At 36.8% G+C, this 17654-nt stretch overlaps 1 protein-coding gene across 2 annotated transcripts in view; it reads left to right on the top strand.

Annotated features, from left to right (window-relative positions):
* Window positions 1-17654, top strand: part of PAK2 (p21 (RAC1) activated kinase 2) — a 131285-nt gene that overhangs the window by 94551 nt on the left and 19080 nt on the right. For both annotated transcript variants that reach the window (XM_039250886.1, XM_039250885.1), the window contains exons 3-9: window positions 7740-7840; window positions 8200-8347; window positions 10882-10913; window positions 11657-11764; window positions 12803-12935; window positions 14708-14771; window positions 17160-17208. In XM_039250886.1, coding sequence (XP_039106817.1) covers window positions 7740-7840; window positions 8200-8347; window positions 10882-10913; window positions 11657-11764; window positions 12803-12935; window positions 14708-14771; window positions 17160-17208 — 635 coding nt within the window. The remainder of the gene's footprint in view (window positions 1-7739; window positions 7841-8199; window positions 8348-10881; window positions 10914-11656; window positions 11765-12802; window positions 12936-14707; window positions 14772-17159; window positions 17209-17654) is intronic.

The raw sequence follows: 17654 nt of genomic DNA, 5'->3' as shown, positions 1-17654 counted from the left end.
TGTATACACACCAGAGAGGGAGAAAGATCTGTAGAGCTCCCCCTCGAGTCTTCAGTAGCACATGCATGTGAGATAAGTACCTGGCGCTGGAAAAGGAACCACTGGAAGCTGTCCTCAGTGCTCACACAGGACCCAGAATACTTCTTAGTCCTACCATTCAGAATAAGAAACATTGAATAGAGAGGTCTTGCCTCACTAATGGGGCAGAATTAGTTCTAGATTAAATGTTGCTCTGGTTTTGCCTAACAAAACTTTAATTCCTAAAAGGATCAACTCTTCCTAAATTTGTTTCTTTCCTATATAAGTAAATAACTTAGAATCATCTATCTATGTCTCAGAACAAAGCTCACCAATATTTATAGGAATACAAAAATATCAGGCACCTATCAAGGAAAATTTTTGATGTCTGGCATCCAGCCAATATTCTCCAGGCATGCAAAGGTCCATAATGAGTAAAGTCCATCAATTGGAATCAATCTATAAGTGACAGAGATGATAGAATTAGTAGGCAAGGACATGGAAATAATTATATTCCATATGTTGAAGAGCCCAAAAGAAAGATTCAGCACATTTAGAAGTAGCGATGGAAGATAGAAAAAAGAACAAAATTTTAGAGATGAAAAATACAAGGGACAAGAATCACAGTAGATTAGACATTACAGAAGAAATGATTAGTGAATTTGAAGACCATGGCAACAGAAATCATCTAAAATGATATTTAGAGAGGGGCACCTGGGTGGCTCAGTCTGTTAAGCATCTGACTCAAGTCATGATCTCACAGTTCATGGGTTCAAGTCCCATGTTGGGCCCTCTGCTGACAGTGCAGAGCTGCTTGATGTTCTCTCTCCCCTCTCTCTCTCTGCCCCTCCCCTCTTCATGTGCATGACCCTGTGTGTGCCCTCTCTCCCAGAATATTTTTTAAAAAGAAAATAAAAGAGAAAAAATTTGAAACAAAAGTGAACAGCTGTGGGATAACGTCATGCAGACCTGATATAAGTGTAGTTGAAGTCTCCAAAGAATGGGAAGGAGGGGTAAAAAAAGTACTTTTTAAAAATGGATGAAAACTTTACAAATTTAATGAAAATTATAAACCCATAGAATCAAGATCAGTGAATTCAAAGAAGCCTTGATGAAAACTACACCGTGCCGCATAGTCAGATTGTTTAAAACCTGTGGTAAAGAGAAAATCTTAAAAGCTTTCAGACCTTAGCTCAATTTTCTTTGAACCTAAAACTTCTCTGAAAAATAAAGTCTGTTAAGAAACAAAAAAGCTGATTGTTGTAAGCCAGAAAGTAAGCTGCCAGAAAGAAAAGACATCACGTGTAGAGGAACAAAAAATGACAGTGGACTTTATGGAAGTAATGGTGCATCCCAGAAGACAAGGAGCAACATCTTTAAAGTACTGCAAGAATGGGGCACCTGAGTGGCTCGGTTGAGCGTCCAACTTCAGCTCAGGTCATGATCTCATGGTTCGTGGGTTCGAGCCCCCTCATCGGGCTCTATGCTGAAGCTAGCTCAGAGCCTGAAGCCTGTCTTTGGATTCTGTCTCCCTCTGTCTCTGACCCTCCCCAGCTCACACTGTCTCTTATCTCTCTCTCAAAAATAAATAAAACATTTTAAAATTTGTTTACAAAAAATAAAGCACTGCAAGAAAAAAAAAATCTGTCAACTTAGAATTCTCTATCTTGTGAACATCTTTCAAAAGTGAAGAGGAAACAAAGACTTTTTTAAATGTGTAAAGGCTGAAAGAATTTATCACCAGCAGGCCTACACTGTAAGAAATGTTAAACCAAATCATTCAGGCAGAAGGAAAATGTTGTCAGATGGAAATGTTGATCTGCATAAAGGAATGGAAATCCTGAAAATGTTTTTTCTTGTCTAAATCTCTAAAAAAATAAGTTTTTAAGAAACGAAGTACTGATACATTCTATCAGAAATGAACCTCAAAAACTAAGTAAAAAAGCCATTTACACATGTGTGGTCTTTTTTTTTTTTTTTAAATGTTTTATTTCTAGGAGAGAGAGAGAGAGGGAGAGCATGAGCAGGGGAGGGTCAGAGAGAGAGGGAGTCACAGACTAAAACAGGCTCCAGGCTCTGAGCTGGCAGTCAGCACAGAGCCCGACGCGGGGCCCAAACCCACGAACCGCGAGATCATGACCTAAGTGAAAGTCGGACGCTTAACCGACTGAGCCACCCAGGCGCCCCATGTGGTCTTTTTTTTTTTTTATGTTTGTTTGAGAGAGACAGAGACCGAGCAAGTGGGGGAAGGGCAGAGAGAGAGGGGGAGATAGAATCCTAAGCAGGCTCCGTGCCATTAGCGCAGAGCCCAATGTGGGGCTCGAACTCAGGAAACCGCTAGCTAGTTCATGACCTGAGCTGAGACCAAGAATCAGACGCTTAACCAACTGAGCCACCCAGGTGCCCCCATGTGATCCTATTTATATGAAATGGCCAGAACAGGCAAATATGTTATGACAGAAAGATTAGTAGTTATGTAGAGCTTGGGAGGGGGAGAGGGAGTAATGGGTAGTGATCGCTGATGAGTACAAGGTTTCTTTTAGATGATGAAAATGCTCCACAGTTAGATTGCAGTGATGGTTGCACAACTCTGTGTATAAATAAAACCCACTTAAACCAACAAAGGAGGGACCTCTGGGTAGCTCAGTAAGTTAAAGTGTCCTACTCCTGATCTCAGCTCAGGTGTTGACCTCACTGTTGTGAGTTGAAGCCCCATGTTAGGCTCTGCAGTGGGTTTGAAGCCTATTTAAACAACAACAACAACAACAAAGGAGATAAAAGGGAATTATAAAAAATGCTTGTTAATCAAAAAGAAGAAAAAGGGGGAAATGTAAACAAAGAATAGAGACCATTAGAGAACAAATAATAGAATGGTGGGTTTAAACCCAGCTATATCAATAATCACATTGATTGTAACTGATCTAGACACCCCAATTAAAAAGCAGAGGTTGTTAGGGGTACCTGGGGGGAGGGTTAAGCATCCAATTTCAGCTCAGATAATCTTGCAGTTCACAAGTTCAAGCCCCATGTCAGGCTCTGTGCTGACAGCTTAGAGCCTGCTTTGGATTTTTAAAGTATACTAATGGTGAAAAGAAAACCTGGACTGACTGATGTCAGAGAAGGAGGTCTTTAAAGCAAAAAATTCTGCTCTAAATATTGAAGGGATAAGGATAAGAAATAGGTTATTTTATAATGGTATATAATAAGGTCAGTTCAACAAGAGGATATAATAGAAGTAAATATTTATGCACTTAATAATAGAGCTTTGAAATACATTAGGTAAAAACAGATAGAAATTTAAGGAGAAATAGATAAGTACGCTTACAGTTAGAGGTTCCAGGATACTTTTATCAATAATTGATAGAGCAAGTGACAGAAAGTTGCTAAAACTATCAATCACCTTGACCAGTTGACATTTATAGAGCACTCAACCCAGCAGAATACATATTCTTTGCTAAGTGAACATGGAACACTTACTGAGATCATATTCTAGGGAGATTTTTAAAACCTAATAATTTAGAAGAATTCAAATCACACAAAATACATTCTGTGCCCACAATGTAATTAAAAATCAGTAACAGAAAATTCTCTGGAAATATTTCAAAAGTAAAAAAACAACAACACCACCCATTTCTAAATAAATGAAGAACTCAAAAGATATTTAGGAAGTATATTAAACAGAATGAAAATGAAAATTCAAAGCATCAATATCTGTATGATGCTCTGAAGATAATAGAAGAAAATTTATGCTATTAAGCACCTATATGGGAAAAGAAAAAGATTTCATATCCACGACTTAAGCAAAGCCATCTTAATAAACTAGAAGGGAAGAGTGAGTGAGCTCCAAAGTAGTAGAAGAAAATAACAAAAATCAAACTGGAGAAAAATAAAATAGAAAGAAAAAATAGAAAAATCAGTGAAACCACAAGCTGATTTATTGAGAATATCAAATGGATAAACTTCTAGGTAAACATGGAGAGTACGGTGGGGAGAGAAGACACAAATTACCAATATTGAAAAAGAGGTGGCATTTAAAAACAATTTTTAAATGTTTGTTTACTTAGCAAGTAGTGGGGAAGAACAGAGAGGAGGGAGAGGATCCCAAGCAGCCTCTGCACTGTCCATGCAGAGCTAGACACAGGGCTCGATCCCATGAACCATGAGATCATGACCTGAGCTGAAACCAAGAGTTGGATGCTTAACCGACTGAACTACCCAGGAGCCCCAAGAAGGTGGCATTTTTACAGATACTAAAAATGACAAGGTAATGAATTCAACATATTAGGTAAAGTGGGAAAATTTCTTGAAAGATACAAATTTTTGAAATTCATTCAGAAAGAAATAAGTAATCTAAAAACACTGTGTCTCTTAGGAAAATTTAGTTTGCAGTTATTAACTGTCCACAAAGAAAATGTCAGACCCAGATGGCTCCATTGGTGAATTCTACCAAATATTATAAGAAATGTCAACATTTCTACATAATCTTCCAGAAAATTGAAAGAGAAGGAATACTCCCCAACGTATTTTATGAGACCAGTGTTACTCTGATGCCCCAACCAAAGACATTACAAAAAAGAAAGCTACATACCAATATTTCTCATTAATGTAGATGGAAAATCTTCAGCAAGATTTTAGCTTTTAGAATCTCACAGTATATGAAAAGAGTGATAATACATACTGTCCAAGTGGATTTCATTTCAGGAATGCAGAGTTGGTCTAACATTTGGGAATCAGTCAATGTAATTTATTATATTAGCAAAATAAGAAAGAAAAAACATGTTTACCTCAGTAGTTGTAGAAGAAGCATTTGACAGAATCTAGTATTTGTTTCTGAGAAAAACATTCAGCAAACTTGAAAGAAGGAAATGCCCTTAACCTGATAAAAAGAGCATCTTTGAAAAACTTACACAAGCATCAAACTTAATGGGGGGGGGGAACGTTTCCCCTTTAAGATCAACAGTGTACTAGAGGTTGTAGCCAGTTCAGGAAGATAAGAAAAAGACATGAATTCAGAATGAGAAAGAAGTAAACCTTTATTCACCAAAAACATGATTGAATTTTTATATGAAATCCTGTGATAGCTACAAAGATGTTACTGGAATTAAAAAGTAGATATTTGTAAGGTTTCAGGTATATGCTCTGTATCAGGGTTTCTCTGTACTATTAATGAACAGTTAAAAACCAAACTTAAGGGGTGCCTGGGTGGCTCAGTTGGTTAAGTGTCCGACTTCGGCTCAAGTCACGATCTCACGGTTCGTGGGTTCGAGCCCTGCATTGGGCTCTGTGCTGACAGCTAGCTCAGATCCTGGAGCCTTTTCAGATTCTGTGTCTCCCCCTTTCTGATCCTCCCCTTCTCATATTGTCTGTCTGTCTCTCTCAGAAATAAATAAAATATTTTTAAAAAATTAAAAAGTTGTACCATTTGTGGGGTGCCTGGCTGGCTCCATCACTAGAACATGTGACTCTTGATCTTGGGGTCATGAGTTTGAACCTCATGTTGGGGATAGAGTTTACCTTAAAAAAAGGTGACCTCAGACTAAGTGCTTCTACATGAATGTGCTTTGGCAGTCAAGAAAGAATATTTTTCATTGGTAAAACATAGTATCATAGTTAACCAGAAAGCCTTTCCAAGGTTGAGTAAGTGCTAGTATCTTGCATTGTAAAAACTGGAACACTCCCTCACTAACTGACTTTGCCAGTAAAGCCACCAATGCCTGGAGCTGTATAATAAATAAATAACAGGTTGTACTATTGCAATTACAACAGATATTTTTAAATACTGACACACAAACCTGACAGAAGCAGTGACAGATCTATACAACGGTAACTGAAATATTGCTGAGAGAAGTTAAAGAAGGCCTAAATAAATGGAGAGATTCAATGTTTTTCATCAATTAGAAGACTCAATATTGTTAAGAAATCAGTTCTTCCCGAATTGATTTGTAGATTCAATGCAATTCCAATCAAAATCTGAGGAGGCTTTTTTGTAGAAATTATCAGGCTCATTCTAAAATTTGCATGCAGGAGTTCCTAGGTGGTTCAGTTGGTTAAGCCTCTGGCTCTTGATTTTGGCTCAGGTCATGATCCCATGGTTTTGAGATCAGGCCCCATGTTAGGCTCTGGCTGATAGCTGGGAACCTGCTTGGGATCTCTCTCTCCCTTTCTCTCTGCCCCTTCCCCACTCACACGAATGTGCACTGCACTCTCTCTCACAAAAATAAAAAATACGTAGAGGCACCTGGGTGGCTCATTTGGTTAAGTGTTCCCACTTGGCTTAGGGCATGATCTCACGGTTAGTGAGTTTGAGTCCCACATCAGGCTGTCTGCTCTCAGCACAGAGTTCACTTTAGATCCTCTGTCTCCGCCCCTCCCCTGCTCTCTTTCTCTCTCAAAAATAAAAACATTAAAATTTTTTATAGACATTTAAAAAATTATATAAAATTTGGATGGAATGCAAAGGACCTAGAATAGCCAAGCAGCTTTGAAAAAGAAAAAAGTTACAAGGCTTATACTATGTAGTTTCAGTGCTTATTTTTAAACTACAATAGTCCAGGCAGGCTGGTATTGGCATAAAGGTAAAGAGATCATTGCAACAAATTTGAGCATCTAGAAATAGACTCAGGCATATTTGGACAATTGATTTTCAACAGTGGTTCAAAATGGCCTTCTGAATAACAACACTAGAAATTAGAAGAAGTTCTGAGTGGGGGAAACATTTTCAACCTAAATATATATAGTCAAGAAGTATGAAGGGATAAACTAAGAAGAAGGAAACAGAGTAATCCAGAAAATAGATTCTATCACAGGGTAAAAGTTTAGGAATGTCCTAGGACATTAGCTAGGCCAGAACCCTAGGCATAAACTGCAGATTAGAGCAGGATATGGGAGCAAGGCAGGTGGGAGGTGGAGGGGTAGGGAGGAACAGATGTGTTTAAATTACAGAGAATATTTTTTTTAACATTTATTCATTTTTGAGAGACAGAGTGTGAGTGGGGGAGAGGCATAGAGAGAGGTAAACGGAATCTGATGCAAGCTCCAGGTTCTGAGTAGTCAGCACAGAGCCTGACGCGGGCTTGAACCATGAAACGTGAGATCATGACTTGAGCCAAAGTCAGACATTTAGCCAACTGAACCACCTAGGCATCTGTAAATTACAGAATATTAATTGATGTGTCAGAAATGTAGCAAAAATAATTGGTAGAACCACAGAAACACTGGGAAGTGTTAAGATGTAGCAGTTATTAACCTTATAATAAAAAGGAAAGGTTAGCATTGCACAAGAAAGGTGACATGCTCGTTGTAAGCTCTTTGTCTATACTGTCACAATAATGTTAGTTCTTTTGGGATGAATATAGCCAGATGGAAATAGGATTTGGTAGACATCGTTTTCCAGTTTGCTCAGTGATCTAAAGTGTAGGCCTCTATGAGAACCAGTGTTCTAAAGGGCTGTCTCTTTTGCCCTGTGCTCTCTTACTCAGGCCTAGTTGTGGGTCAGTCCTTGTGCCTGTTTAATCAAGAACATTGTCTGGTTGTTCCCACCCCTGTTTGATGACAGAATAGGTTACTTTACTTCTTTTAGCAGTTTCCTATCAGCAAATGTCTTAAGGGGAAATCTCTTCTAGAATAACTTTGTTCCTAATCTGATTTGGGGGGAAAACTGATTATGAGTACCTTTATCAATCATGTTTAAACAGGCTGATTGTTTTTTTATTGCCCTCTAGGAAGTAAGAAGAAAGAAAAGGAACGGCCAGAAATTTCTCCTCCATCTGATTTTGAGCACACCATCCATGTTGGCTTTGATGCGGTTACTGGAGAATTCACTGTAAGTTTACCTAGTTGGGACTCATTTATGTCTCCGCACTCAAACCTTTCCGTGCATCATTATGTTTCAAGTTAACTTTTCTATCCACATGTTAACTGTGAATTCTTAGTGCTTTTCTCTTCTTATGAAAGTGTTTGTGGTTGGATGTATCTTTCTTCTAGGGAGCTGAGCTCATTAGTTAGTTATGCAAAACAGATTTAGAAAAATTGACCATTAGAAAAGTAAGACCTTCTACAGTTTAGTCAGGCCTACAGTAATGTAGATTGACTTGTTTTTTTATGTTATCTTGCCATTTCCTCTGGATGTTGATTTTATTAAAGCAACTCAAAACCACTAATTTTTTAATATTTTTTTGTTAGGGCATGCCAGAACAGTGGGCTCGATTATTACAGACCTCCAATATCACCAAACTAGAGCAAAAGAAGAACCCTCAGGCTGTGCTGGATGTCTTGAAGTTCTATGACTCCAACACGGTGAAGCAGAAATACCTGAGCTTTACTCCTCCTGGTAAGACATCCAACGGTGGTAAAAGGCTGATTCAAATGGGATTGCAGAATCTTGAAGCATGCCTAGATAAAAGGATTGCTTCTGGAAAAATAAAAACCTAAGCTATGGTTCTTGTCCCTACTTTTCCCCCTGCTCTAGATCTGCCTTTTGTAGACTGATTGAAGCAGCTCTTATGCATAATTTGGAGTCTGGGGAGTGTGTTATTCTCTTAGTTTTGCCAAAAGTGGATGTTTTGGCCTATTGTTTGTTTTTTCTTGTCACTGCTTTTGATGACTCCCGGCAATAGAAGAGAAAGATGCTGACTTAAGGGCATGTCCATACTAGAAATAAATATTTATTGTTAGTGGGACAGGAGGAGGGTTGTTTTGCTATATTAAACACACAGACTATGAAGTAAAAAATGTTTAAGTCATCCAGAAATTTGAAATCGATTCAAAACTCAAATATATAAACATAAAATAAGCATTAGAACTAAAAGATTTTGTACCTTGGAATTAGAATATCATTTGGTAAGAATTAGAGTATAGTAGATTTCTAAAAATAGTTTATTGTTCAATCAGGATCAGAGTAAAGTCCACATATTACAGGTGATCACTGTATCTTTTGAATCTCTTTTGATGTTTAGGAGCCCTCAGGCTTATTCTTAGACTCTCTTTTCCTTGCAATTTATTTGTTGAAGAAACAGGATCATGGGTCCTATTTCCTTCGGTGGATTTTGGTAATTACATCCCCAGGGGGTCATTTAAATTTCTCTGACCCCTAAAGTCATACATGTACTTTTTATTTCTTTATTTTTAATTTTTTAATGTCTTATTTTTGAGAGAGACAGACAGAATTCAAGCGGGGGAGGGGCTGAGAGAGGGAGACACAGAATCTGAAGCAGAGTCCTGGGCTCTGAGCTATCAGTCCAGAGCCCGATGCAGGGCTTGAACTCATGAACTGTGAGATTATGACCTGAACCAAAGGCAGACACTTAGCTGACTGAGCCACCCAGTCTCCCCCATACATGTACTTTTTAAAAACATGATTGAGCTAAAATCATACATTTAGTTTTAATTAATTGTACTTAATTTGACTACATTTTCACAGAAATAAGGGCTGTGCTTAAGGAAGAAATAGAGACCAACTTGGCCAAATGATCTTGACTTTTTTACCTAGATCTCAACCTTTGTATCCTTAGCAAAAGGTCAGACTTGTACCTAGAATTTTTGTATCAACTAGTAAGTCTGTGTAAATTAGTGTTTTTTTAAATCCGTGTTTAACCAGAAACTGGTATATTCTTTTCACCCTATATATATCTTTAATGTATATGAGTTAAAGTTATGTTAAATATACCTTTAATATAATCACATTTATAAATTATACTTATTTATATAATACATATGTATGTTTTGTATATTAAATTTATAATATGTTAACATTAATATGTGTTAAGTGATATATGTTAATATGCATAATGTGTTAGCATATTATTTAGTATATATTATTACATATATGTATAAAAATGTAAATTTCTCCAGGCCTTTTGAAAAATAAAACAGAACAAAACTTGCTTTTCTAAATTCCAGAATGAATATTTTGACATTTAGTCTTCATGAACTTTTTTGTATTCAGGAATATGCTTTCTCATTTAAAAAAAAAGTCTTTTTTTAATGTTTATTTATATGTGAGAGAGAGTGTGTGTGTGATCAGGGAAGAGGCAGAGAGAGATGGAGACAGAATCAGAAGCAGTTTCCAGGCACTGAGATGTCAGCACAGAGCCTGACACAGGGCTCGAACTCACTAGCCATGAGAAAATGACCTGAGCTAAAGTCGAAGTCTTAACTGACTGTGCCACTTAGGTACCCCAAAGGAAAATTCTTGACATAAATTTCAATAAGAAAGCATATTCCTGGGGCCCCTGGGTGGCTCAGTTGGTTAAGCGTCCGACCAGTTCAGGTCATGATCTCACAGCTGGTGAGTTCGAGCCCGGAGAGGGGCTCTATGCTGACAGCTCAAAGCCTGAAGCCTGCTTTGGATCTATGTCTCCCTCTCTTTCTACCCCTCCCCTGCTCATTCTCTGTCTCTCTCAAAAATAAAGAAACATTAAAAAAAGAATTTTCCTTTGCACAACTGCCATTGTCTGAACAGTTGCCTTAAGTTTCTCGATAGACAGTTTACTGGAGTATTGCTATGAATAAACTTGTTTTATTTTAATTAATACATTGACAAGTTTAGTTTCAGATATGTTTTTAATAACTTCATTAAAATCATAAGTCATATGCTATAAAATTCACCCATTTGAAGTATATACATCAGTGACTTTTAGTAAATTTACAGTTCATTAAGATTTGAAATTTTATTAGCACAATCTTCTATAAATCCTTGTTTGAATATTGATACTGTCATTTTTCTTAAGACTTAATTCAACTTAAAATGAAATCAGTCTAAGAACATTTTACTAGCTCTGCTTTGTATTTTCTTCTTTTTATTATTTAGAAGTTGTTTTATTTTTTGAGTTGTTGACTTAGTATTGTTTTCTGTTTCATATTCAGAGAAAGATGGCTTCCCTTCTGGGACACCAGGCGTAAGTTGATATGTTACTTCTTGTAACTCTTTTTTTAACTTACTAAAGTTACCCAAAACAAATCTCAGTTTTTATTTTGCTTTCTAAAATAAATTACAGCCATTAAGAACTACTTAATATGTTTTATTTATCTATTTATTTATTCAGCTTAATACGTTTTAAGCTAGCCACTTGATTAAGCAAATAAGGAAGCTATATTAAGTAAATAGAATTTCCTCATTTGGGAAGAAACAGTCTTCTAGAGTTGTATGAAGACTAAATGAGGTAATATGTAAAGTACCTACCTAGCATGTCCTTGGCATATCATAAGCTCTGTCTAAAGGTTAATGTCTTCTTTTACTTCATTAGCCACCATTTTTGATGGTGATAATCTGGCCATCTTAAATGACCAAAAATGACTCTGACTTATATAAAGTCTAGAGGATCTTTGTTTTTGGTCTTAACAAATAAAGTGATTATTTCCTTTTAGGGCTTGTTTAAAGGGTATAAAATTCTCCATATGAAAGGTATAAATTTTCTCTTAAGAAAACTTAATATTTGCTGTAAACATTTATTTCATTAACTAAATTTCTCTAAGTTATAGAATTGCCTTTACTCTTTAAGTGATTAGATCACTGCTTATCATTTTGAAACGACCTATTAAAGAAATACATTTTTTCAAGTATGTTAAAAAAGAGGGTCCTGTTTTAACTTACTGTTGTCTTTGACTTATCTTCCTTACTTTGCTCATATGATTAATACAGCTGAATACCAAGGTGTCAGAAACATCAGCAGTAGTAACAGAGGAAGATGATGATGATGAAGAGGCTGCCCCTCCTGTTATTGCCCCACGACCGGATCACACAAAATCAGTGCGTGTCTGGTTACTACCTGGACTGTGGGAGTCTGGGCATGTGTGTTTTAAAAACAAAACCAAAAAAAAGTCTGTATTTGACTTTCAGTGATTACTTTTCAAAGGCCTTCATAATGGGGAAATTTGACTAGGAGATCTTTACCTAAAAACCACTTATCAAAAAACTTAATTTTTTATTCAAAACTAAAATTGAATGACTTCCTTAAAAGTTAAAATACTCATTGTTTTTTCTTTCTATATTATACCTTCTCTTTCAGAGAATTCATCTATTTCTCTGATTTTTTCTGTTTATTTCAATGCAGATAACTACTATATCTAAAACTTAAATCTTTTTACCCAGATTGTGTACATTATCTCCCATTTTACATTTCTCTCAAAGCCTTGATGTCATTCAGGAGGCTGCTGTGAGTGAAATTCCCTACTGGATATGGGAGAATTTAATGACCTCAGATAGAGGCAGAAAGAGTCCTGTGCCTCCTCCCCCTGTACTAGCACAAGGGAAGTGTGGGGGAGGTGCTGTGTGGTGGAGCGCTGGCGCAGTTGGCAGGGAGGACTCCAAGGACTGCCCCTGGATCCTGATCTAACGAGAGGGGCCTCTCACTTCTTTCTCTGCCTCCTAGAATTGACTGCTTAAAATGAAATGGTAGAAATCACCTTTGGATAAAAGTTTTTGTGAGAATTAGTAGCTAATAAGACAAGTCTGAAAATATTCTCCTTGTTTAGAACACTGGTTAAAAAAAGAATTGAGTGGCACCTGGCTGGCTCAGTCACCCAGACCCACGAGTCAGTAACTGACTCTGGATTTTGGCTCAGGTCATGATCTTGCATTGGGCCCTATGCTGTAACCTGCTTCAGGTTCTCTCTCTCCTCCTGCCTCTCTCCCTTGCTTGCTTCTGCATGCTTTCTCATTCTCTCTGAAATGAAAATAAAAACAGACACAAAATATATTTTTTAAGTCAAAGACCTGAATAGTGTGCCAGTAAGAATACTAAAAATATTTTTCCTCAGATCTCAGTAATTAACTCTCTCTCTACAGATTTATACACGGTCTGTAATAGACCCTATCCCTGCACCAGTTGGTGATTCTAATGTTGATAGTGGTGCCAAGTCTTCTGACAAACAGAAAAAGAAGACCAAAATGACAGATGAAGAGATTATGGAGAAATTAAGTATGTTACCTACATTTTACACTATTCTTAAATTGTTAATAGTTCTTGAAAATTTGGCTCAGATGGATTTTAATGTATACCTTATATATATTTTGGCTTAAGACATAAAAAATAGTTTGTTCTAAGAACAGTAGCTTCAGTTAAAATCTGCTGAAGCCAGCAGATGATTGGATCAAGAAGATGTGGTTTATCTATACCATGGAATACTACATGGCAAGGAGAAACAATGAAATCTGGCCATGGCAACATGGATGGACCTTGAGGGTGTTTTGCTGAGTGAAATAAGTCATGCAGAGAAGGACAAATATCATATGTTTGCACGTATAGGAGGATTAGGAGGAACTTGACGGAGGAACAAGGCGGAGAAGAAGGGGGGAAATGGTGGGGGAAAGGGAGAGAGGCAAGCCATGAGAGACTCTTGAATGCCGACAAAAACTGAGGACTGATGGATGTGGGGGGGAGGGGGCGATGGGCATGGAGTAGGACACTTGTGGGGATGAGCACTGAGTGTTATGTGGAAACTAATTGGACAATAAACTATTTGTAAAAAATAAAATAAAAAAAAATCTGCTGAAGCCAAAATCATACTCTAATTTGCTTGTTTATTATGTGTTGACTTTTGAGCAATGTCTTTGCAATGGTCAGTACCTTTGGAAGAAATACTTCTTCCCAAAAGGTCAAATCTAAGGATCATGATTGGAAACCTTATCAAAAGAAGTTTATTTATGTTTATGCATACTTATAGCTTCTCAGTAGGATAATACAAAATGTTCCAAAATAACTAAACATTTCTATGTAGATGTATGTGTCAACATCAAATACAGGTGTTTTTTTTGTTTTTGTTTTTTTCCTCTTCTCCCTTTACATCCATCAACTGCCATTGGCCTGAATCAACCATTAGAAATAATGTACACAGTGCCAGGGAGAGGGTGCAAGTCTACAGAAGCTGTAGTTATAAAGAGCACTTTATAGAGAGGGATCAAAGAAAGATACTACAGCTATAGTGGCTGTACCTATATAAAATCGGATTATTTGTGTGAGTTTCCTTGATATGATCCTATCTCCTTTATCTTGAGCAAGTGAAGACTTAGTGTGGTTTTCTCATGTTTTGATTTAATGATAGTAATAATATAAGTTATAGTTTTATATCCAAATCCTAATTTTAAAACTGTTTCTTAGTTGTGACTTTGTGAGCTTTCCTAAAACAGATGTATGATTAGTTCATACTAAAGTAATCTTTATAGTAATAAGTGGTTTTCTAAATATATTGGAAGATAGAAGATAATATGGGAAGAGTCAGAAAAGCCATTTAGGTTTATTCACGTGAATATCAGTTATATATTATTTCTGATAGTTTCATAACTTATCATTAGTTTCATATATATCAGTGTATTAAAGAATACTCATCCTTACCCAGGAATTTCCCAATTAGGATTGAATCTCCCACATCCTGAAAACCCCTTTCTTTATTCTTAGGCAGACTAACACAGTTGGTCATTTTAAAGTATGTTTATTTTTGAGAGAATGATAGGATAATTAAGACACTGGTTAGGAGGTCCAACCTAATAGAAACAATATCTTCTTGCTTCTGATAAGTTTCAATAGTGTTTTGTCTTTGAAATACATTATTTTTGAAATTTAGTGTTAATGTTTGAAAGCTAATGTTCTAAACTCAGTAGACTTTATTAGAAGGAATGAGGATGTAATTAGTTTACAACTTTAAAATGCTTGACTGAGTTTCCAATGTTTTGTTTGGTTTTTGTTTAAAATAGGAACTATTGTGAGCATAGGTGACCCTAAGAAAAAATATACAAGATATGAAAAAATTGGGCAAGGGTAAGTATTTGTGAATATGTTACACAATATTTAACAATTCTTGGATGTACACTATGATTTTTCTTTTTTTTTTTTTTTTTTTTTTTGCCTGTTGAAAGACATTGAACACTTACGGTATTCTGTGAGTGGTATTCTTGTAATTCATTTATTTCTACATGCTATTAAAAAGGCTACACGGTTTAACAGTGATCATACACTGTTTTTTCTTAAATGTTATTTCCCATTGGTGGTTGAGAGACTAGATGGGGAAATTGCCCTGCCCATCAAATGTATTTAAAAAATAATAACATTTACTACAAGATTATAAGCAATAAAAGCACGTATTTAATCACATCATTGAATATTGATTTTTGAGTCTGATACTCGGATTTTGTCCAGTAATTTGTGTTTTAAAAAAATTTTTTAATGTTTATTTTTGAGAGAGAGCACAAGCGGGGGAGGGGCAGAGGGAGACAGAATCTGAAGCAGGCTCAAGGCTCTGAGCTGTCAGCCCAGAGCCCAATGCCAGCCTCGAGCTCACGAACTGTGAAAATATGACCTGAGTTGAAGTCCGGTGCTTAACCAACTGAGCCACCCAGGTGTCCCCAGTAGTTTGTATTTTTAAACTACACTTGGAGCATCTGAGTAGCTGTCGGTTGAGCACCAACTTCAGCTCAAGTCATCATGATCTTGCAGTCCACGGGTTCGAGCCCTGCATCAAGCTCTGTGCTGATAGCTTAGAGCCTGGAACCTGCTTTGGATCCTGCCTCCCTCTCTTTTGGCTCCTCCCCCACTTGCACTCAGTCTGTCTGTCTCTCTCTCTCTCTCAAAAGTAAATGCAAAGAAAACTATTTTCTGTTGCTTAGGAGCAAATGACCATTTTAAATTTTTTTTTTTTTTTTTTTTTTAATGTTTATTTCTTGAGGAAGAGAGCACACATGAGCAGGGGAAGGGCAAAGACAGAGGGAGACATAAAATCTGAAACAGGCCCCAGGCTCAAGCTGTCAGCACAGAGCTGGATGCGGGTCTCGAACTCATGAACTGTGAGATCATGACCTGAGCCGAAGTCAGATGATTAATCAACTCATCCACCCAGGGGCCCAGACCATCTTCAGTTTTTAATGTTATTAATCTCTGGAAAGTGTTCTGTGAATTTAGAAAGAGAGCTTAAGTCTGTTTTGAAAACTTCCTTATGAATTTGTTTGTATGTATGACTCTCTTAAAGCTAAGTTTAAGTGGTGCTCGGGTGGTGATCTCACAGTTTGTGGGATCCAGCCCTGCATGGAGCTCTGCACTGACAGCTCGAAGCCTGCTTGGGATTCTCTCTCTCTCTCTCTCTCTCTCTCTGACTCTGCCCCTCCCTCACTCATGTGCACATACACAGTCTCTCTCTCTCTCAGAATAAATAAACTTTAAAAAAAAAAAAAAAGCTAAATTTAGGGGCATGATCCTGGAGTGGTGGGATCCAGCCCAGTGTCGGGCTCTTCACTGAGCATGGAGCCTGCTTATTCACTCTGTCCCTCTGCCCTGCTCCCCTGCTCATGCTGTCTAAAATATTTTTTAAAAAACACACAACTAAATGTAGTTGCATCACTGGTTTAATAACAAAAATTGAAAATCATCTTAATATTCTTGAGCATGATAGTGGATAAATTATATTGAATAATATAAATAATTATTGTTATGAATGAGCAAGTATAACACCTATCCCAAATCCAGTGTTGAATTAACATTAAATCACATGGGGACCTGGATGGCTAATTAAAGTGTAGGAAAGTGCATGGAAATGGTACACATCAATGACAGAATAAATACCAAATACAGATTACTTTTGGGAAAAAGGAGGATGCCTTTGTAAAGCGCACACAAGAACATTACAAACTTATTTGTAGTTTTTTTGTTTCTTTTAAGCAGGGAAATGGATCCATGAGTATATATCCCTTTTTTCTTTCTTTTTATGACAAATTTCTAACAGAAGTTTTGGCCATAGGGATTACCTTTTTCTTATTTTTTCCCCTTTTGTTTTGCTTTTACTCCTGTTTAAACATGTTAAGTTTTGGGGTGCATGGGTGACTCCACTGGCTAAGCATCCTACTCTTGATTTCAGCTCAGGTCATGACCTTATGGTCATGGCATTAAGCCTGGTCGGCCTCTGCACTGACAGCACAGAGCCTGCTTGGGATCCTCTCTCCCTCTGCCCCTCCCCTTCTTGTGCTCACTTATGTTGGTGTGTGCACACTCTCCCTCTCCTTCCCTCTCTCTCTCAAAATAAATAAATAGATAAATAGAAGGTATGTAATTAAATGTTCTTTAATCCTTTTGCAGTTGTTCTAAGTATAAAGTCTTTAGATGTATAAGTGATAGTGATTTAGAAACCTTAAATCTGGTTGTGTCTTTTTTTCCCCCTAGGGCTTCTGGTACAGTTTTCACTGCTACTGATGTGGCATTGGGACAGGAGGTAGCTACTTTTTCATATTTTGGGTGTTACCATTAGCTTTTAGTATAGGAAGAAACTAGATAAATCTGTGAATAATCAATAGGAATCTCTTTTTCAGTTCAATATGTTGAAAGAATTCTCTATGTAATTTTATAGTACTTAATAGGAGAAAAAAGAAAGAATTATGCATTGAGTTTCATAAATGAGCAAATATTTAAAAAATTATCTTCTCAGCTTGGAATGAAAAGAGGATTAATTCTTGGCATTGGTATAACCTTGGGTTGATTAAGCAGCTTTAGAAGAAATATAAAAGTAGTTGGCCTCTATGTGTTACAAAGCATCATGCATTGCCAGTGTGGAAGTAAAAGTTACCTGTGAGTAAGCTCACTGTATAATATAATAGATACATAATAAATTAAATTATTACCTGACTGGTGTTTGTAATTTTCCAAGAGAATTAGACACTT

This window comes from Hyaena hyaena, unplaced genomic scaffold (assembly GCF_003009895.1).
Source record: "Hyaena hyaena isolate Hyena2069 unplaced genomic scaffold, ASM300989v1 scaffold_382, whole genome shotgun sequence".
NCBI classification, from domain to species: Eukaryota; Metazoa; Chordata; class Mammalia; order Carnivora; family Hyaenidae; genus Hyaena; species Hyaena hyaena.
The sequence above is the reverse complement of the archived record's forward strand: the minus strand, read 5'-3'. Positions and strand labels throughout refer to the sequence as shown.